The sequence below is a fragment of the Cariama cristata genome, unplaced genomic scaffold, assembly GCF_000690535.1.
Source record: "Cariama cristata isolate BGI_N322 unplaced genomic scaffold, ASM69053v1 scaffold23382, whole genome shotgun sequence".
NCBI lineage: Eukaryota > Metazoa > Chordata > Aves > Cariamiformes > Cariamidae > Cariama > Cariama cristata.
In genome coordinates, this window is record NW_009604777.1 from 6,585 (window position 1) to 28,513 (window position 21,929).

The following is a 21,929-nucleotide window of genomic DNA, read 5'->3' on the forward strand; positions in this document are numbered from 1 at the left end:
TGCACTGTAAAGGAAGACAGTATTATAGACTGTTTAATATGAGCTCAAAGAAAAAAAAAATGTCTTGAAAGTAAGCTTCTACTTAAATCTGTCTTCTCTTTCTAACAGGTCACCGACAAAAGTTGGAGCCCATGTATTAAAGGCAAGTTTCTTCTTAAAATCAATCAAATGCTTGTTGATAAACACAGTGTTGAGCATTTCTAGCTGAAGTAGATGTGCTGCGGTGGCCCCAACATCTACACAGCCACAAAACAATAGACTTTCCTTGTTGTAGTAGCAATTGTTGTGCTTATGGCTCTTGAAGTTTCAACTTTACTTTTATTTAGGGTATGTTAACATGTCTTGAAGCTAATTTTATTCTGAAATGTATATGTGCAATTTCATTGAGCTATACTTAATTACTAGACTACCCTCTTTCGAGTGGTTTATCAGTAGTAAGCAAGTCTCTGCAGCACTTGGTGTTAGGTCTCGGTTTATATGAAATAGTTGACTTTGCTCTCTTCTGTCTTCAAAATAAGAAAAATCTTAGTGTTTGTACTTCAAAAGCCTCCCCTCTAGGTTATGTGAAGATAAAACACTATATTTAGCTTAATGAGACAGCATTGCCACTTCCCACGCAGGTAATTGGTATGCTGCATCTGTGCATAGTGACAGTGCAGCTGAATCTGGTACACATTAGATAGGTGAAGAGTTGGAATCTTGTACAAATAACACTCATTTCCTGATCTCAGAAGGGCCAAAGGTGATGCTATGCAACACTTTAAAGTAGGTTAAAGAAAGCTTGACGTTTTATCTGCAAAGTGTTGGGAGATCGTAGTGAAAATAGTGTTTCTGGTTTTGTCAGCAGCACTCTGCTCTGAATCAACAATCTTTTCACAGTGATAACATATCTTGTGGTATTTCTTACGGAACAGAGAATTATCCCGTTTTGTGTTCTATTTAATGTCCCTTTAACAATTAAATATTACATGTGTAAGCTTTTCAAGAAATGTTGCTCTGTCATTCTGACTAAACTCAGTGCAATTAATGAACTTCAAAACGAGCTTTAATGTTTTGACTGAATTATTAGCTATGGAGTTCTGCATGTTGCTTGTAGGTTTTTTATTTTTTTAAGTATCTTCCCAAGTCACTTGTTCAAAGCTGTTTCTGAAGGTGGAAAAAGTGCTTGCTTCTGTGCTTGGTACCATATCAGTTCAGTGAATGTGTGACTAATGGTATAGTTTGTCTTGGAATGGGTAAGAAATAGTTCCGAAGTCCAAAGTTTAACAGGTGTGTGAGTTTAATGTCAACAAAATTAGAAAATAATATAATGGGCTTCTGTAGGCTTCTGTAGACACTGATTACTCTTAAATACTTGAGTCGTCATACCTTTGAAGATAGATTTTAGTGATAAAGCAAAGTAAAACTTGCATTTAGATTAGAAGAGCTTTGTGGAAGGAGAGAGAGGGAGCGGAGAGGGAGGAAGAATTTTTCTATAATTGCAGCTGCCTCTGCATGATCTGCTGTTTTTTGAGGTCAGAACTCTAAGATGGATGTCTACAAGAGTTATGTGATTTTTTTTTTTCCAAACATAATAGATCAGTATGCTATAAAGATTCTGTTTGACTAGCTGGGTGTCTAAAAATAGTCTAAAGAGAAATTTCTTAGATATCTCTATTAGACAGTCACTCTAAATCTTGTCAAGGCCCCCAAAAATACAGGGAGATCTCTTTAAATACCTGTTTAATACAGAGATTTGGTATCTTGTGTGTATCTGAAGCTGTGTAAGTGAAATTAAATTAATAGCTAAACAAAAATAGTTCCTAATGGTAACAGCTAGCTACTGGGGCCTTTAACATTGTGGGGAGACAGTTGAGGACTGCTGACTTCAACAGAAGTGAGTTTTGTATCTGTAGACAGGAAGGAGTAGAACAGCAATTCTGTGTCTCAACTCAAGCAATCAGTTGAGATTTGTTTGTTTTTTCTTAATATTTTAAGCTTGGTAACTTAATTCTTTGAGTTAGTTGTAAGGGGTTTTTCTCTTTTGTGAGATAAATACAGGCTTTTTTCTGCAGCTTTGGTTGCCAAATAGACTATGCAGGATGGTCAAAGAATGGAACAAGTTGCATGGAGATGATGTGCAGTCTCCATCCTTGGATATACTCAAAACCTGACTGGACATATCTCTGAGCAACCTGCTCTAGTTGGCTCTGCTTTGAGGATTACAGGATCTCCACAGGTCCCTTCCAATCTAAGGATCTTGTCAGATTCTCCTTTAGATATTGCTGACATGTATGCTTATAGGCAATGTGCTCTTGCAGCCTTTCCATACTTAAAGGGGGCTTATAAGAAAGATGGGGACAAACTTTTCAGTAGGGCCTGTTGTGATAGGACAAGGGGTATGGTTTTAAACTAAAAGAGGGTAGATTTACACCAGATATCAGGAAGAAATTTTTTTATGATGAGGGTGGCGAAACACTGGTACGGGTTGCCCAGAGAGGCAGCAAATGCTTCATCCCTGGAAACATTCAAGGTCAGGGTGGACAGGCCTCTGAGCGACCTGATCGAGTTGAAGATGTCCCTGCTCACTGCAGGGGGGGCATTGGACTAGATGACCTTTAAAGGTCCCTTCCAACCCAAACCATAATGTTTTCAGTTCTATTTTAAGACTTCCATACTTAACAACATGCCCAAACAATAATCCAATTCTAATATTTCTAGGGCTGCTTATCTTAAGTATGATTTTTTTTTTTTTAAATTAAATAAGACTTTATTACAAAGATTTACTACATTATTTTGGGACACGAGGCCACCTTTAGTGAATTGCCTTTATTTGGTAGGATATGCGAAAGTGTTGATACTGTTTGCACATCTCAAAATATACTTCTTAAACTTCAAGCTGATTTCACATCAGTAGTAGAATATCCTGGTAGTGTTGATTATACGTATATAAAGAACAAATAGTATACTCAGCTTTGATTATTCATGCAGTCATTCATCCAAAAGTTCTGAAAATGTTCTTGTTTTTTGCTAAAATCCGGTCATTTCTTTTGTTCTGCTGCAGTTTATTTAGATTTTGGAAGGATCTTCATGAAGATGACTGATGGCAAAAATGGACAATGTGCACTAGAAATAATTGTAGAATGTAAGGTTCCATGTCAGAACCTCAAAAGTGTATTTGTGATCACTTGATAGATCTGCCTGACTTAACCTGAAAATTTCTAAAAAGGTTTCTATGCAGTGATTCTACAGTTCTTGCATCCTTTCCCACAAGCTGATAAAAAAATATTTTAATGTGGATTTTCCTTGCTGCAGATTATTAAATGTGTATGTTGCTCTAAACTTCATGCTACCTTCAATTTTATTTTAGTCAAGGTTGAAAGCTCTTAAAAATAACTGCCTTTTTGTTTAATAGTGTGCAGGCTTTCTGTGTATGGCGGTGTGAAATACTCCTCATGTACTGTGCGTTCCTGTTTAAACATCTGTCTGACAGCAGCAATGTGTGAAAATGTAGCAGAATTCTTGTACTTTATGCTATTTAATTTGTTGTAGTTATATTTTTGTTAGATCATCTTACTGAGGAACTTACTACCATCATCTTACATCTTTTTTCCATAGGATATGGACAGCAAACTGCACAAAGCTGGAAATGAAACTTTTGTACAAGAAATGAAACAAGATGATTCAAAAGAGGTTAGTTAAATATTACTTTCCACTTCCAGCATCACACTAAAAATATTAAATAATTTAATAATCAGTCTTCATCCTGAAACTAATGTAGGTTAGAACTTGTTCTTAGTAAGAATGTTCATCTAAAAGGTAAAAATCAAATTAAGTGTTCTAAAAACTTATTTAGGATTCACCAATGTTGAATTATTTGTGCAGTTTACAGGTTCATATTTAGCAGTGCATGAGAACTCTGGAGAGTGAACAGTTTTTGTTTCCTAACTTTCTCAAAGTATATTAAAGACGAATGGAAATTAGTCACTTTGTTTTATCTTTTGGATATGATGATTTCTGCACCTAGAGTCTGGCCTCCAGAATTTTTAAACAAAATGTATTTTGTATATAAAGCAACTCTTCAATGGAAGAGTTCTTGTGAGTGTTGTACAGACTGACTGGTAAGTGTACCCTAGAAAGACCTGCCATTTATCAGTAGAATGGTTTTGTTTCGTTTCTTTAGATTATTGACAGTATTATAGAAGAAAGCCAGAAGGCACAACAACTAGATGATGGTTCTTTAGCTTCTAGAGGAAAAGAACTGACTGTTCCAACTTCAGATGCAAATGCTTGGATTTCTGGAGCAGGTATCATTAGTAGTATTCCAGAAGTATTAGCTGCTAAAATATCATTACAAGAAGACCCTAGAGAACCAGTGGATCAGAGTGTGTGTGAGGACACTGAATTGGAATCTGGGAAGCTTTTGTTTACTTCTGAGCAACAGGAAACCCATAAACTAACAAAAGTAACAAACGCAACTGACCATAAAATGGATGAAACTGAAGCACAAGAAGAAAAGTCAAAAAATGAGGACATAACAGACAAGAAAGAGGCAAATACTTTGGAACAAGTGACTTCAGACTTAACTACCAAAGACCTTCCTACAACAGAAGAAATGCCTCCAGCAAAACCACCAAGGCAGCTTACTGTAGAGCCTGATATAGTTGCTAGCACAAAGAAGCCTGTCCCAGCACGGCCACCACCTCCAACAAACGTTCCTCCTCCAAGACCACCACCACCTGCACGGCCAGCTCCACCACCTCGGAAGAAGAAGAGTGAACTGGATTTTGAAGTGCAAAAACCTGTTTTAGAAGGCAAGTATTCTATTTTCGATGGGTTTAGTTATCTACATGGTTACTATTTTTGTGTTTTGAGTGAGGAATCATTCAATCTTGTGATATTTAGATTAGTTGACGACTAAGTGAGGAAAAAAAATTCTTCAACAATCTTAGCTTCTTACAGTGGAGAAATACCCTTTTGCATTACAGACTTTGCTAATTCATAGACTTTCTTATAAACTAGCACTTCCTACCAAAATAGCTATTTCTGTAGCAAGGAGAAGTTGCCTCATCAATACAGAAACTAAAAAAAGTTACACACTTCAAATAAAATGTGTGCAATCTGTATTTGCATAGAAATACAAGTCAAGATGTAGACTGAGGTCTTGTGAAAATGAGTAGTCCTGGATTACTAGGGAGGTTATTTAAAAGAAAGTTGTTAAAACTTAAGAGGACTAGGTGTGAAGTTGTGCCCATGCCTCCAACTGTATATGAAATATATGATTGATAAGGCAGATTTGGTGGCAGTTGATGTATAAAAAAAAAAATGTGTTCAGGAGTGTAAATACAATGTGAGGATTCTAACAATCTGTAGGTTGTCTGTGGCAAGTGTTATGCTCTTCTTTCTAATATGAATCTCTCTTCAGTTTCTCGAGAGAACTTCACAGCTGGTGGTCTTTTAACTCCAAGTACAGTGACAGAAGGTGTGCCCAAAGATTCTCAGCCGTCTTTGGATTTGGCAAGTGCAACTAGTGGAGATAAGATAGTCACTGCACAGGTATTGGGAAACAGTAATAAGTTCAATAACTGTAACAGTTTCTATTACTTTAGTGTTACAGTAGAGATAACGTATTCTATGTCTGCAAAATTTCAGGAAAATGGGAAAGCAGCTGATGGCCAAACAACAAATGAAGTACTTGGACCACAAAGACCCAGGTCTAATTCTGGAAGAGAGCTCACAGATGAGGTATTAATGAATGTGGTCTGCAACATAGTACTTCCTTGTGCTTGCTTTTCCAGTCTGTCAAACGAATCGGAGTAGTCGCGTGTCACTCCTTGTGTTCTGAACCACTACATGCTGTGATGCAAATAGGAGTGATGGCACGCTGGCTTTGTCCACCTAAGCGCTTTGTGGTTCCTGAGTCATATGTGGTATTAGCATTTAAAAGTGTGAGCTATAATAAATATGACGTGCTATGAGTTTGTGTTTGTAGCTATGCAAACACGTTACGAGATGTCAATGTGAGGGAACACCAGCAAACTCGGTGTTTTGTCATACATCTAAAAGGGGAAAGAGTCAGCAATAGGAGAATGTTTTTCCTAATATTAAAAAATAGTTTCTTCAGTTAATAACTTTGATTAATCCTGATGATGTTATCAAGCTGCTGCCGGTTTTTATTTGTGTTTATCTGTGTGTAGCTTTTTTAACTATTGCTGAACAGATGTATGTGTTCCTGAGATGTTCCAAAAAACCTTTTCCTTTGTGTTGTACTAGTTAGGTCTAAATACTTTTTCTCTGTAGGTAAGGGTTATCTTTGACTAAATCATGAACTACCTCTGTTAGAATATCTGAAAGGTGAAGACCTCAATGTCTTTTAATTACATCATATATTTGATATTGGCATGGAAGGTGTCAGGCAGTGGCTGATGTCTCTATAGCTGCATTTCTGTTTATGAAATTGAAACTGGTGATGACGTGTAATTATCTGTGTATAGTGTTTGATAATGTTTGCACTCACATGCTAAAGGCAATTTTAACTTAAACTTAGTCTTTGTAAAATTCATATATATTGAGCTACAGAATTTCTCATTAAGATAATGTAAAATCAGATCATTTCTATTTTGCTCTAGGTTTTCGAGTCTAATCAAGTCATCTTGATTTCACATCTTATTTTTTTCATAGGAGATTCTAGCAAGTGTAATGATAAAAAACCTTGATACAGGTGAAGAAATACCCCTGAGTTTGGCTGAAGAAAAGTTGCCAACAGGCATTAATCCCCTAACTTTGCATATCATGAGGAGAACTAAAGAATACGTCAGGTATGAATGATGACAGCTTTCAGCTCTTCATGATTCTGTTGCTCGTAGTTTTTGCATACAGGGAGGCTGCTCTTATGCAAGTAAAGAAGGTCCCAATTCATCTGTGTCTGACTAATTTGAGTGCTAATGCCCAGTTCTCTATGAAATAGGCTATTTATTGAATTCTTTGAAGTTAACTAAAAGTTGATGATATTGCTGGAACTTGACACGCTAGTATGTATGAAAATCCAGCTGATCTGCAGTTAGTACTTGATGTGCTAAATGATGTCATTTCTATACTGAATTAAACACAGTTTGTGTTCAAGGACTGTATGTTGTTCATACTACCACCTTCTGTAGCTTTTTCAGTCTTTAATTCAGTAGTCTGGTTCTCTGAAGATGTGTTGTCATCAGTATAACTGACTATGAGGTTTTCCTGTTCTCAGCAGAGATTGTGACCCTTCTGATGTTTAAAACTGAGTCTGTTTGTAAACTTTGATAGAAAAATGTGATTTCTTAATGATCAGGAATTTGTGTCAATCTGGATGTTTTTTCCAAAGGCCTGGATTTACATGAATTTATACATCAGACAATTTTTAGTTTCTTTGCATTACTGTGTTATCATTGAAAAGCTCACTTCTGTGGAACGGTACTCTTCTGTGTACAAATTTCTGTTTCAGAATTAACCACTATAATTTATTTGATCTATGGAAGGCAAGGTGTGAGAACAAGGTGGCATGTTGCCACTTCCTAGTAATGTATTTTGTCTGATCTTAGCTTTCAAAGCTTCACAGTAAGCTTAAATTTGAAACTTGTGAAAGAGAGTAACATATCTTTGGCATCTGTATACAATTTTAGTATCAAGATGCCTAAGAATTTAAAGAGCTGTTTTATTACTTAACATCACGCCCATGTTTTTCCAGTGTGTCACATGAAGGAATAAAGATGGATCCTAAAATGCAGATCCTACTTTACTCATGTCTCATTCAATTCAGATTCATTATGATTTCGAATAAAATAGTCACTTCTGTATTTTCTAGTAACGACGCAGCACAGTCTGATGATGAAGACAAAATGCAGACACAGCAAACCGATTCTGATGGAGGGAGGTTAAAGCAAAAAACGTAAGATGCTGTTTCATGTCCCTTCAAAGAAAAGGCAGGTTTTGTTTTTCTAAGCTGAAGCTCGCCTTCTGACTTCTGAACAAGTTACCTTTAAAGTACAAGTGATAACTGAATTTACGTAAGCCCATTGCTCTGCAGTTGAACTGAAGGGTAAATGACTACTGGCAAATTAAATGCTTATTTTAAGAAGCAGTAGTGGAAAGAGATAATATGGCATTTCAAATCAAACCTGTTGATTCATAATAGCAAAAAATGAGAATTTGCCAGTGTCATGTGTTGAAGAAGTGTCTTTGCTTTTTAAGGACCCAGCTGAAAAAGTTTCTTGGCAAATCTGTAAAGCGAGCAAAGCACCTTGCTGAAGAATATGGCGAACGTGCTGTAAATAAGGTTAAGAGTGTTCGAGACGAAGGTAAGTGACACTTTTTTTTTTTTTAATTTAATAGGATAGTCTGTTTATCCTTGGGCTTCTAGGAATCAAAGCTGGCTGAGGGACATACGCTGCTGTATTCTACTCCTGTACAGTTCATGATGTGACTTTTTAGAATTAAAGCTTGTAGCTTGATAGACATTTTGAGATTAGTGAGTTACAAGTATGGATTCTTATAAAGTAGTAGTTGAGAGAACTTTTCAGCTAAACCAGTTGAATACTGTAATTTTTGTTGTGCTGTTAGAAAGCTGTCTGGATATCAAAATGTAAACTTTTTGGGGAAGTTATTCCAGCAACAGTAGAACTATGGGTTGTCTTCATTAATAAAATTAGATTGTTTTCTGACAACTGGTGCCACCATTAGCATTCACATATAGCTTGAGCTCCTGTTGGAAGATTTCCCAACTATAACTGAAATCTCTCCTCCTTGTTTCATCAGTGTTTCTTTCAGACAGACTGCTAGTACTGCAGTAAGCCAATCTAACCACAACCTGAGATAAGTGCCTTAGAACTGCTGCACTTTAGCATCATATGTTGCTGCTGGCTGTTTGTCCCAGCTCTTTTGCAATTCTTACGCTTCGTGGGCAAATCACCAGGCCATTACAGCATATTGAGTCAGAAGAAACCAATACAAAAATTTTCAGCACACGTTAACCTGGCAGAAGCCACTTCGTGCAGGATCTGCTGAATGCAAGACCCAGTGCAAAGAAAGGGATAGAACAAAAATGGATAGTGGTTCTTATTTTGAGTGTTCAATGTTTAGATTCACTGCAACCTAAAATTAGCATAGATGTATTTTTAGACCTTGATGCAACAGTACTCCTGTTTTGCTTTAAGATCTTAAAATTGCCTATAAAAATTTGCTAATTCAAGACTAATCTGCTACCAGAAAGTATTGGCAAATGCTTACTAATAGATTAAATTTGTGCTGCGATATGTACTGCTGAATTTGTGTTCCTCTTAGTCTTCCATACAGATCAAGATGATCCCTCTTCCAGTGATGATGAAGGGATGCCATATACAAGACCAGTTAAGTTCAAAGCAGCACATGGCTTCAAGGGACCTTATGATTTTGAACAAATTAAAGTTGTTCAGGATCTCAGTGGAGAGCATATGGTAGGTCTCAAATTTAATCTGTGTTTTTGCTGAATCTGTTCTGCCTGAGATTTCAACTTCTAGTTTTCATCTACTTGGTGACCTCCAGAAATGTCTGTCAGGTTTATTCTTCTTGAAGAGCAGTTTCATTCTGGAAAATAATATTCTGACAAGAAATTAAAATTTGGTTGGTTTGATCAGATCTTCGGGGGGTGGTGGTGGTGGTGGAAAAAGTCTGTAGGTACTTGGGCTTCAGGGATTCTCCAGAGCTTTTCCTTGAAGAGTTTTGGTATCGAGTGGTACTTGGTTTCTTGGTTCCTGCAATTATAAATTTAGGCTGAAATAAGCTATATTCCAGTACCGGAACTGAGCACAGAGCAGCAAAGTTGACCTAATCAGCAGCAGATAAACTAGTCTGCCTGTTTGTTAGAGATAGAAACGCAAGTATTGAATAGAAATATTAGATAGGTTCTGGAGGCAAAAGTGAGGAGAGATTAATGGGGTATGTGCATCAGAATGATAAGGAGGGGAGAGACCGGGATACAATATTTGCAGAGATTCCTATGGAGTAAGAGGCAGAAAAACTACCTATTCATCACTGTTGGAACTGGGCATGCTTCCCTACAGAGTCTGAAATACAGTCTAGTATTCCTGACTTCCCAGATTCTTCTGCTGACAGCAACTGTCTGACAGCAGTTGAAACAGTCCCCCATCTTTGAGTGTTAGGCTAAGGATAATGACCTACAGCAATCAGTTTGGTGACTGGAGATTTCCAGCTTGTCATCCACAACTAAATTTTGCAGTCCTGTTGGTAATCTATCTGTGTTAGTTTCCATCATGCCAGTATTTGACTTTTTAAAACTGAGGAAATTCGCCCGAAACATCCTAAAAAGGTGCTGGGTTGGTGGAGTCAAATGCCTGATAGCTGTTCATTAAATAACAGGAGGAAATGGAATAATGCTTCTGTGGTACTGTGTTTTATTGACTACTGACTCTTCTGACTTTGCGATGGAGAAAGAATTGTTGTCTTCACAGGCTTTGCAAAATCCTTGTGCCAATTCTGAATTTAGCAAATACATGTAGTACTCATCTTGATTACCAGAATTGATGTAACCAAGCGCAATTTCTACATTAAAAGAAGTGCGAGCACAGCTTGTGCTAACTTCAAGTGCAGCTACAAATACAAGCCAGTTCTACAAATCAAATAGTTGTAAGTCGCTCAGAACCCTGGCTGGCTTGACTGTTCCTAACTGTGCCAGTTTTATGTAGAATGCTGTAGTGGTGCTGAGCTCCCTCAACTCCTCTCCTACAGTAATCTGCCCTGTGGGCTATTTCTTTCAGACTGGTTTTGTGAGTATGTTGCACAGTCCACCAGTCTTAATTACTTTTCAGTGTTTTCATCTACAATGTATTTTACTTGTGGGTATCTTGTATATGTCCTAAATCTTGTCAGTTGACATTATAGAAAGGCTTTTTGGTATGGAAAAGAACACTTTACATAACTTAAACAAGGATCTTTATTTTAACAGGGTGCTGTTTGGACAATGAAATTTTCTCACTGCGGTCGATTACTTGCATCTGCAGGGCAGGACAACGTAGTAAGAATATGGGTTTTAAAGAATGCTTTTGACTATTTCAATAACATGCGAATGAAGTACAACACAGAAGGTATCTTTCTATGCATTGCTAGAGCTGTAAAACACTAGAAATTCTAGTTATTTGGGAACTTAGAGTTGACCATGGTGTTTCTGCTTGTGTTCTAGGCCGTGTCTCTCCCTCCCCATCGCAAGAGAGTCTGAATTCTTCAAAATCTGATACTGATGCAGGGGTATGTACACTAGATATTTGGAGGGGAAGAGGTAGGGAGGTTACATTTTTCTGTAATGCCAGATCTTCATTGTTGCTGTATCCAGACACACATTAAAGAGTTCTTGCTTGTGTCTTTGAGGCATAGACAAACTGTCTTACCAATAGACATCTTCAGTCAAATACGATTACCCCTTGTGTACGGGGTGCAAGCAAGAAAGTACGTCACTATGCATTACAAAATCTGCATAGCTTTGCTGTGGCCTTCTCCCAGAGTAGATTTCTGGGTGAAATGCTAAAGGGGAAAAAAACCCTACACTGCTGAATTTCCTGTCTTAGTATTTTGCCTCGGAGCATTACAGTTAGCATCTGGCTTGATGTTATCTTTTCTGAGGAAGGCCAGACTGAACAATGGGATACTCAGAAGCATAATAAAGCCTGACGTATTTAGATTTTTCACATCTGTGTAGAATAAAATGGAACATGACTGACAAAAAGTATTGACACTCTTACTTGTAGAGTGTTAAGATACTTTACTAAATGTACCACTAAAATTAATATATATTAGAGTTTTTTCTTCTATTTTTGGTTTCCAGTAGTGTAAGAAACAGATGACAAAATCAGGGTTTAAGCAAAGATAATGTGCACTGTTTTGGTGGGGGGACAGGAATCATTTTTTTACCTTAGATATGTGAATAGTCTTGCTTAGCCACACACACCAGGGGTGTTGTTCTGAGTGTGGTTTTGCTGGAGAAGTATTGTATAGGAACTTCTAGTTGTCTTTTTTATTTTGCACCTGTTACTTTGAAAGGATCTCTTATTAAGTTATAATTCTTGATAGGCACTAGAAACATGGAAACTTTAACTGTCAGTTTGTATTCTAAGTTGGAATGCAGTTTTCAAGGTTGATATAATTTGTTCCAAAAGTTTATCTTCAGATGTTTGCTTAAATTGCTGTCAAGCTAATCCCATTGAATAAAAGCTGTATGGATGGAAGATGTAGGACTTCTTAATTTTGGAATTTCAAGGTGATGTTTCACAGCTCATTGTACTTGAAATTTACTCTGGTTGTTTATTAGTGCAGTGTTATTTACTTTAAAGTCATAAGAGTTGTTCCTCAAATTGTTATTGGCCCTGTACTCTTTGTAAGTAGTAATTGCTTTATTGTTAGTTTTTCCAGCTAACATTTTGTAATGTTTCTATACATTTCTCTGATAGATTTGCAGTGGAGTTGATGAAGACCCGGATGATAAAAATGCCCCGTTTCGTCAACGACCATTTTGCAAATACAAAGGGCATACAGCAGATCTTCTCGATCTCTCCTGGTCTAAAGTAAGGCATCTTAATATGAACTACACAGTTCTCCTGTGTTTTCATTGTGGTGTGTTATTTTTGTCAATTGCCTTTGGAACTATACATCTAAACAATATGAAACAGTGACTGAAGTTAAGAGAAAAGGTTTGTAGAGACAACACTTGTTCTAACTGAAATAATTGAAAAAAAATGAACAAACTTCTTGAGCTTGTCTAATTAAAAGTCTTTAAAAAAAAGAAAATAATCAAGCTCATAACAATTACAATTGTGTATTCAATCGTGAATTTCAGTTGTTTAGAGCAGGAGGAATTTCCATTGAGCTGTGTGATTTCTGATCTATGGTGTTACCGCTTTTCTTGTCTTCTGTATGCTTCACTGTTTTTATGCAAAGTGTACAGATTCTGAAGTTGCTGAATATATACATATATCTTAAAATTAGAGAATTGCCTTGTGCTTAACTTTCCTAATGTTTCACATAAAGCTTATTCAATTAATTCTCCACATTGGAATACAGTTGTGATTTTAAGAACACAGTCTGGCTGTAGGATCTTAGGCAAAGGAGACTCTCAACCCTTCTCTGAAGCCTGTTGTACTGTTTCTTCTCTGAATACTTTAACTGCTTTCCAAATACTCATTTGCATTGAGATTATTCCATAAAATTTTCTGTGACTGAGCATCGGTCTACTGGTCTTAAGGAAAGCACCAATCAGTAACGATAATTTGGATAGAACACTTTATCTGAAAGGATAAATCTTGAATCATGTTGAATTTCATGGCAATAGAGAAATTGGTAAGGCTTTACCAATCAGATTGCTTCTGTATTTTCTGTTACTTCTGTTACTTCTGTTACTGTCTATTAATAACCATGGAATTCTCTTGTTTCACAGAATTACTTCTTGCTTTCTTCTTCTATGGACAAAACTGTCAGATTATGGCACATATCAAGAAGAGAATGTCTTTGCTGTTTCCAGCATATAGACTTTGTCACTGCTATAGCATTCCATCCAAGGGTAAGTGTAATTGCCCTCTTTCTTCTCGAGAGGCAGAATTTGAAATTACAAGAGTAGTCCCCCTTTATTTTCAATTAAAAAAAAATAAAAATAATGGCATTTGTGCACTTTGAAAACATCCATATTGGATAATGTTCTGGAACTTGAAGTGTTCATCTTCACTAAACTTCAAGAGTGTCCATGTGATTTAACGATTTGTAGGCATGATGTGGAAAGTGAATTGACTATTGACTGTAACATCACAGCTGGTATAGTTTTGAGTAACTTTGTGAAAAGTCAGAATTTCCAATGAGGGATGTTGTGACTAGATACTAGTGGGAAAAAAAATCATAATGAAATTGAATAGGTTGTTCAGAGACCACAGAATCCTTGGGGTTGTTTAAAACTTGACAGGATGTAACTGTCTATAGCCTGTTCAAACTTTTGAGGCTGTCCTTGCTATGAGCAGGGGAGGTGAACCAGAGACCTCCAAAGATCCCTTCCAACCTATCTTATTTTATGATTTTTTTAAAAAGTACTGTAATAAAGCTTCCTAATATTAATAAAACTCAAGTAGAGGAAAAGCATTTTTCAGTGTTCCCTGAACATACACAACTGGTAGATATATTGGGAACTCTGAAAGGAGCTTTCAACTCCTGACAAAGTTAGTATTTTTCTAACTTATGTTGGGAGGGGACAAAGTAACTGTGATAACAGTGAACAGTTTTCTAACTTGAAGTACACATGCTGCGTGTGCATGATCTTGTCAAAAATCTCTAAGAAATTGAACTCCATTGACCAGTAATTCTAACATTGTCTTTTCACCCTTCTTAAACATTATAATCAACTCATATGACAACTCTTATTCAGGAGGTTTTGGAGACAATCTGTTTGGAAATGGGGCAGGAAGGTTTTAAGGAAACCGTGGCATACTTGTAGCACAAGCAGAGATTAACGCAGTGTGTCCTCTCAGGATGACAGGTACTTCTTAAGTGGTTCATTGGATGGGAAGCTCCGACTCTGGAACATTCCTGACAAAAAAGTGGCATTATGGAATGAAGTAGATGGGCAGACAAAATTGATTACAGCTGCCAACTTCTGTCAGAATGGCAAATATGCAGTCATAGGCACATATGATGGAAGATGCATCTTTTACGACACGGAGGTAAAAACTTTTTGAGATTGTATTTTTTTTCATGTTAGATAACAAACAGATTTAGAAGTCATGCTTAATTTAAATACCAAGAAACAAACCTATTGGAACTTGAAGCAAAATAAAGTTTTTACACCATTTTTTCAAATGAGGATACGTTTTCATATCTTTTCAGCACTTGAAGTACCATACACAAATACATGTGCGTTCTACCAGAGGCCGAAATAGAGTTGGAAGAAAAATTACTGGCATTGAACCCTTGCCTGGTGAAAACAAGGTACTGTCTTTCAGCACAACTTTGGCTCAGTACTGGAGTCTGATATTTATATCTAATGCTTAATAGGTTTGTGCTAAGTCTTGTTTGTAGTCACTGACTTAAATCAGAAGTCTTTTAACACTACTAAGAGGGACACTCCTTTCTGCTGATTTAGGCTATGCAATATTAAGTAGTGGTAAAATAGAATTTTGTTTTAAATTATGTTATGCTCTGACTAATGTAAAGGTGAAAAAATGCTTACAGATGCCTTTCAGTGAAAACTTTTTTGACATGACTAACCTCTGGAATTTAATATTCATTTGGGAATGTACCTCATACAGAAACTGAAAAAATGCTGAAAGCTCAGAAGCTGTTATCCAAACCAGTGTACTCTGTTCTTCAGAATCAGTCCTTTTGTTTAGCTTCAGTCTAAACTTAAGTCTTATGTTGTGAAAGGGTCAAATTCTCATCAAGCAAAGAACATGCTGTTGAATATTAAAGTCATAATGTAAAGCTGGAGAGTTTTTCACTTGTATATAAAGTTTCAGGAGTGGTGTGGGGTCAACAGCTGGTTTTGTTAGAGTAGCAGATCACCAGCTGTCACCTGTATTGTACTCTTATCAATAACACAAAAATTACTTAATTCCAAAGACATGCAGAAAATTCAGAAATCAATAGTACCTTTGGGTTTGCACCAGATGCTGTGCGTTGGCATGTTAGATGATGCAATAAAACACAGCTCAGCATGAACTCTTTTGAAAACCAATAGGAAGTTCTGTACTCTGATGGTGATGGTGTTCTAAGAGTTGTCACAACTTTGTTGCATAAATTATTAGATAAGTGGGGGTCAGTATTTGACTGCTACTCTGCTATACCCTTTTCCTAGCGTCATTGCTAACCTACAGTCTGCGCCACTGCTAAGGTACCATAAAAGGGCTCATCAGCTGAGTGCCCTTACACGTTTTGACAATGATTTCATAGACTTCTCTGTTCCTTATAAGTACATTCAAGCTTCTGATCTGAAAAATGTGAAAAGGAAGCAAACTCACAGCAACCAAGGAAAGCCCAGTTTGTTTATACAGCCAATAATTGCCCCTGATCTGTGCTTCGTGATTGATAGGTCATGACTCTCCAGAAATTTACCTCATTGGAATAGCTGTTCTGCTATGTTATTGTGGAATGTGTTCCAAAATATCCTTTGCAAATTGATGACTGTTCTTTGGGCCCACATTTTACTTCAGTAAAGAGCAGCTGTTCTGGTTCAGATGAGTCAGGATGATCGTGAAAGTGAAGTTGTATTCTGTGCATTGACAGAAGATGAGAGAGGAAAATGTCATTATCCTAAATCTTGTTCTGCTTCTTTGGGCCTATTCTTTGTCTATGTCACTTTTTTTAATCAAAAGAACTGGAATTCTGACTGTTTGAATGAACTCTGTTGCTGCTTCTTGGGGATGCTAATGGTTTCCACTCCTAAATTTTATGTATTTCTTTTCTAGATACTAGTGACATCAAATGATTCCAGAATCAGATTGTATGACCTAAGAGATCTGTCTTTATCTATGAAATACAAAGGTTATGTCAACAGCAGCAGCCAAATCAAAGCCAGCTTTAGGTAAGACAGTATTAGAACAATGGAGTTGTTGGATCTGGGAAATGCCGTGGCTGAAGTACAGGGGCTTTTAAGTAATCTGTTTACCTTGGTATGAAACTGAGCCTCTGAAATGTCACTTGGCTGGGAATACAAAGGTAACTAAAGGCTCTGGTCAAGAATGACAAAGCTGCCTATGAGCAGGGAGCTTCTGTGGATGAGTGAATCCTTTTGTGTTGACACTATGGTGCCTATCTGTTACTATCATGTAAATGCAACAACTGTGCTAGAAGTGGTGGGGCTGGGACACTGCATCTTTCCTCCATGATAAATAGGTTTTATTTCCTTAATTTTGTCAGGTATTGTTGCAGATATGTTGGTCGCCCAGCTGTTGCCCAAGGCAGTTGGTCACTGCCTGTGTATCATATCTGTCAGGAAACAGCCTGCAAATCTGAGTTGGAATTCTTTTTTCCTCTTTCTCTGTGCTAGCCTAAGATGCTTTTCTGGGTTTGAGTGTATTACTGAGACTGTAATAGAAATACTGGTTTTTAATGTAGTGAAAGAGAGGGAGTAGAGGGAGGAGAATCTTGCAGAATCCAAAGGGGAAAAAGGCTTTGTTATCTGTTTAACCTGTGTGATTGAGCAGAGGAGGGCAGCAGTGCTTAAGGAATAATGCCAAGTTTAATCTTGATTGTTAGCCATTGGCCTTTGAAAGCATCTTTAAGGCTGACCCGGTACTTCACAGAATGGCTGAGGTTGGAAGGGACCTCTGGAGGTCATCTTGTCCAGCTCCCCTGCTCAAAATTAATTTCCCAAATTAAGTCATCTCTACTTACAGGGCTGTAGCATAGTTAGCATTAGAGTTTAGATCTGTAGCATACTCATGCAGTAGGTAAATTAGAAGTAAATGCTTGAGTTGGATTTGCAGGTACTGTTTTGTCTCTGTAAGTGTGCGTTATATAGTCATCTGGTTATAATCTTGTTGAACGCCTTTCATCTTCCACCTGTGAGGATGTGGTTTTGCCCATGGTTGTGTTGTAAACAATTCCTGTTACACAGTCTCAGATGTTCATACAGGTTCCAGACTCACAGATGCAAATTGCACTTAAAGATTATGTCATTTCCATGTTAACTGTTAGACTAACCCTCTTCTATGTCAGAAGCTGCAGGAGCACAGCTTCTGTGTGCTATTTGTGAAAACTATTTTTTCTTCCAGAGGGAGAGCATCAGGAAGCTTACATGCACATTCGTTTAAGGACTGGGTATTTTTCTTTGAGCTACAGTCATTAAAACGAAGGATCAGTTTGAATTGTGAACTTAGCCTGATTGCATCTGTGAAGCTGCAAGTCTACTGGAGAGATACTGTAATGGCTGTTTGAACAGCTAAGAAAAGTAATGTTTTTCCTTCTTTTGAATCTTTAGCCATGACTTTACCTACATTGTAAGTGGTTCAGAAGATAAATATGTTTATATTTGGAGTACATACCATGACTTGAGCAAGTTTACATCTGTAAGAAGAGACCGTAATGACTTCTGGGAAGGCATTAAAGGTAAAAATCAACTTTTGATCTTAGTTTTATCGAAGCTTGTATGATTTAAAAAGTTAAAAATATTTATCATCTATTTTTTATTTGCTCAGCAGTGCTACTCGTTTAGTTTGAACAAATTGTTAGCAAGAGCCATTGTAACTGGTGGACTTTCAATAAGTGGACTGTCAGAAAACCTTGTCGACAGGAAATTCTCTACAGATGCATGATTGGGATGGCAAGAGACAGAGTAGCTAAGAGTTTGTCCAGCTTCAGTAAGAGATTCTGAATGAATGTAATATTTTGCTGGCAGAACTTGATTGTATAAGTGTAGAAATCAAAATAATTACCAGTCCTTAGATCCTTTATGGAAAGGTGACTTTGAAAACAAATGCAAGATTTTTTTACTTTCATGGCTATATCAAATGTGTTTTGAAGCTCTTGCTAGTTAGTCTTAGTGGTATTTACAGGAACTTCTGAGATCCCTAAGCTTATAAAACAGTGACGATAGCTTCTTGAATTATGAGCTTACCTGGTGCCACTAGCACTGAGATTCTTGGATATTTACTAAAATTTATGCCTGCTGTTCTTGTAAAATTAACAATTCCTTGAAACAAGGTAATCAAAAATGGATTGTCTTTCTGAAGCGCACAATGCAGTGGTCACATCTGCGATTTTTGCTCCCAATCCTGGTTTGATGGTGCCACTGGAAACTTCTGAAAAGCAAGAAGCTGAAAGTAAGGGAGAAGATTCTGAAACATCAGATACCATACCCTCTGGTAGGTGTTTAAGATGAACTCTGCTTGATACCATGGTATGAGGAGGAAAAGATTATGAAGAATACTTTCAATTTGGGAGGGAGATTTCTTGAGAAGAAAAGTCCTTGCAGTGGCATGGTTATATATTCCTACCTTAGCAGTTGAACATTTTGGCAGCAGTTGCATTCTTAAAACCTGGAGAATGTGAAGTGAGGGGCATAACTGTTGTCCTGTGTACTTTAGGATTATTCTTTTACACTTGAGCTGTTAGGACCTAGAGCTGTACCAGCATATAATGAAGAAGCACCTTTCCTAGAAATGCAGATGTTTCTTGAAGTATGGGCTAGATAACAAGAATATGATAGAGGAAGAAGGGTGTCACAGTGATAGCTTATATTTTAATGAGAGCTTGAATTTTTTTAATATATATGTATTTTAATGAACTAACGGTTTATTCTCTTTCCTTATTAAGGAGCTTTGAAGACAGATCACACAGAAGTGCTTTTATCAGCTGACTTTACTGGAGCAATCAAAGTCTTCATTAACAAAAAGAAATATGTATCTTAGTTGTTTTGCAACTGACAGCATAAAGCTATGGTACTGTGGGATTAAAATTCCATAAATAATGCGGGCAAAAGCAAAGTATCTAATATAATAATGTTACAGGCTGATTTATTTTCAAATCTTTATTTTAAAGCTACTCAAATATTGGATCCTTGGAAAGCAGTCTCTACCTGTTAACACCTGGGCTTGTAGAATAGAAAGGAATGTGTAAGAATAATCCTACCAAACATTAGACTCTACGAAACATTAGACTTTCTATGAACAGTTGTTTTGCAGTGTAGTTGTGAACCTGCACAGGTTTCTGCACAAAAACGTATTCACACATGTGTGTGCCTTTTGGTTACATGCACTAATTTGAACATACATCAAAAGGATTTTAGTGGTGCTTCTGGCCACTAGATGTCAGGAGTGGGGACGGGAAGGGAAGGTTGGAGGTATGGCTGGAAAAATGCTGAATGATCAGACTAGATCTTTGCACAAAATTCCACTTGAGAAAGATTTTGAATTTGTAGTAGCTATTGTTCAGAATTTTAAGTTATGCAAGTTTTTGATGGGTCAGCAACCATGTGTAAATGTTTTTATAAATTTCTCAACTTCAGGACGTGAAAATTTTTTTGTTGTCTTTTAATTGTTGTGGACTTTAGATTCCTTTCTTTATATATAATTTTTTGCACACTGGAGCACAATACTTGTGTAAAGAATTCTCCCATTCCTTGTTCACGGGCACCAGGATATATTCACCTTCCAGATAAAATTAAGCTGCATTAGAAAGTTCTTATATTTTACAACTATGTAAAATAAATAAACTGTTTACATTTTTTAAGCATTGTAGCTTAAAGTTTTAAGTTCTTCTTGTTTGTTTAGTGCCACTGAATTTTGAAAGTATTTGTAAATATTCGTATAAAACACCTATGAAGTAACATTCTGGGCATCATAACCCATGAAATGTTATTGATGGTCAAGTGTTTCAGAGAACAGATGTATCATTAAACTTGGTTACACACTTGGAAATTGTTGCTTCTTTTCCATTTTGATTCATAAATTTGCCTTTTGTCTAAGTAGTTTTGATTTCTGACCTGTTTCTTGGATCATTGATCTTGCACGCTCTTGTTAACTTTTGAGTTATACTTTTCCTGATCTTGTCACTTTTTTTGCTTTCTGAAGTAATAGCAAATGGAGTACTGCAACGGAATATTAAGCAGAATTGATATGATAGTTTAGTGTGAGGAAGGGACTTCAAAAGTCTGTAAAGAATCCTCTCCTTCCCATTAGTGGAAGAATGAAGGCATGGAAAGGCAGGAAATTGGTATCACTCTTCTTTTAATTATTTTTTTACTCAGGTGAATTTGGCCATGACTTTGTGTCAAATTGTCTTGAACAAGAAGGGCAGTTGCAAGAGGTATATCATCAGACAAAATAAATACAAAAATGGTGTGTGCTATATAAAATTATTTTCAGTTGACACTTGGAATAAGTTTGACTCTCAGATTTGAAAGTATCTGTATAGGTGAGAGAAGCTAAACTCAAATTTTTTGTTACTTTGAGCTCCACTGAATTGACAGAAGTGAGGAGATGGCACAAGAAGACATCTTGTTTGTGACTCCAAAAATTAGTTTCCGTAATAGGTTATCTATGTAGATGACTGTAATTGACTGTGATTCCTGTGAGCTGGTCTTGGACACTTCTGGAGTTTACTATGGATATTCTACATATTTAGGGAGAAAGGCAAGCTAAGAAGCTGCTTTGTGCAGTTTGAACACCATGACTTTGCTTACAGGTACCTTCTCTTTAGTGTCTTGGCACTTAAGGTCTTCCTGACTCTGGAACTAGAAGCCCGGACTGGAGGAGAAGGCATATGAGCTTTGCATTGGTTTTTTTGGAGGTATGCTTATTTTTTTAGGTGTGCTGCTGTCCCATTCATGCTATCCCCATCTTATAGTTAAAATAACAATTGCAAAAATTAGTAATGAGTAACAGGAGGAGGGAGCACTTATTAACTAGTAAGAAATACAAAGAAGAGGATGGGTTCAAGCCCAGCTTTTCAGAGTGACTGAAGACCTGGCTCCTGTCAACATGCAGTGTCAGATGTAGATTTGGGACTAAGTGGGCTTCAGGAGGGATCCTGCAACATCAATGGCATGCATTTTGGCAGGTTGTTTCAAATGTTCTATGCAAACAGTCTCCTCTGTAACATCTTAATGATCTGAATGTTTGGGGTTTTTTTTAAAGATTTAAACGTGACTGCTTTGGACACCTAAGTTAAACTGTAGCTTCACCTTGTAGCTGCCAGAAGCTATATTAAGGTATTGTGTTGGACCTGCTAAGTACTCAGGTGATCATAAAAAAAAAGGTAATGGTTGTTTGTTATCCAGGATCTTGTGCAGGCAGTAAACAAAGCTGATCTTGACGAAGATGTTTGACTTCCATTTATCTTCATGTTTAGCTTCTAGCACACACAGTTCTGGTGCTCCTCTGCAGCGATCTAGTGTTCTCTATGCTTTTTCTCCAGTTGAACTGTGCTGCACATTTTTAATGGTTCAGAAATCAGTGCCT

General features: G+C 37.0%; 1 protein-coding gene across 1 annotated transcript; it reads left to right on the forward strand.

The window, feature by feature from the left end:
- The first annotated feature begins 115 nt into the window (after positions 1-115).
- Positions 116-20,387, forward strand: WDR44 (WD repeat domain 44). Its single transcript, XM_009695744.1, has 19 exons — positions 116-142; positions 3,598-3,672; positions 4,163-4,793; positions 5,405-5,535; positions 5,632-5,724; positions 6,661-6,797; positions 7,817-7,900; positions 8,203-8,309; positions 9,292-9,443; positions 10,952-11,090; positions 11,186-11,250; positions 12,447-12,560; positions 13,430-13,552; positions 14,505-14,696; positions 14,860-14,961; positions 16,437-16,552; positions 17,951-18,078; positions 18,702-18,833; positions 19,285-20,387. The coding sequence occupies exons 2-19, from the start codon at positions 3,601-3,603 to the stop codon at positions 19,377-19,379; spliced, it is 2,613 nt and encodes an 870-aa protein (XP_009694046.1). The 5' UTR covers positions 116-142; positions 3,598-3,600; the 3' UTR covers positions 19,380-20,387.
- Positions 20,388-21,929: the final 1,542 nt, after the last annotated feature.

Coding starts and splice junctions, on each gene's coding strand:
- WDR44 (XM_009695744.1), top strand. CDS start 3,601: ATGGACAGCAAACTGCACAAAGCTGGAAATGAAACTTTTGTACAAGAA. Junction 5,725..6,660: donor GAAGAGAGCTCACAGATGAG/GTATTAATGAAT, acceptor TTTTTTTCATAG/GAGATTCTAGCAAGTGTAAT. Junction 18,079..18,701: donor CTTCTGGGAAGGCATTAAAG/GTAAAAATCAAC, acceptor GTCTTTCTGAAG/CGCACAATGCAGTGGTCACA.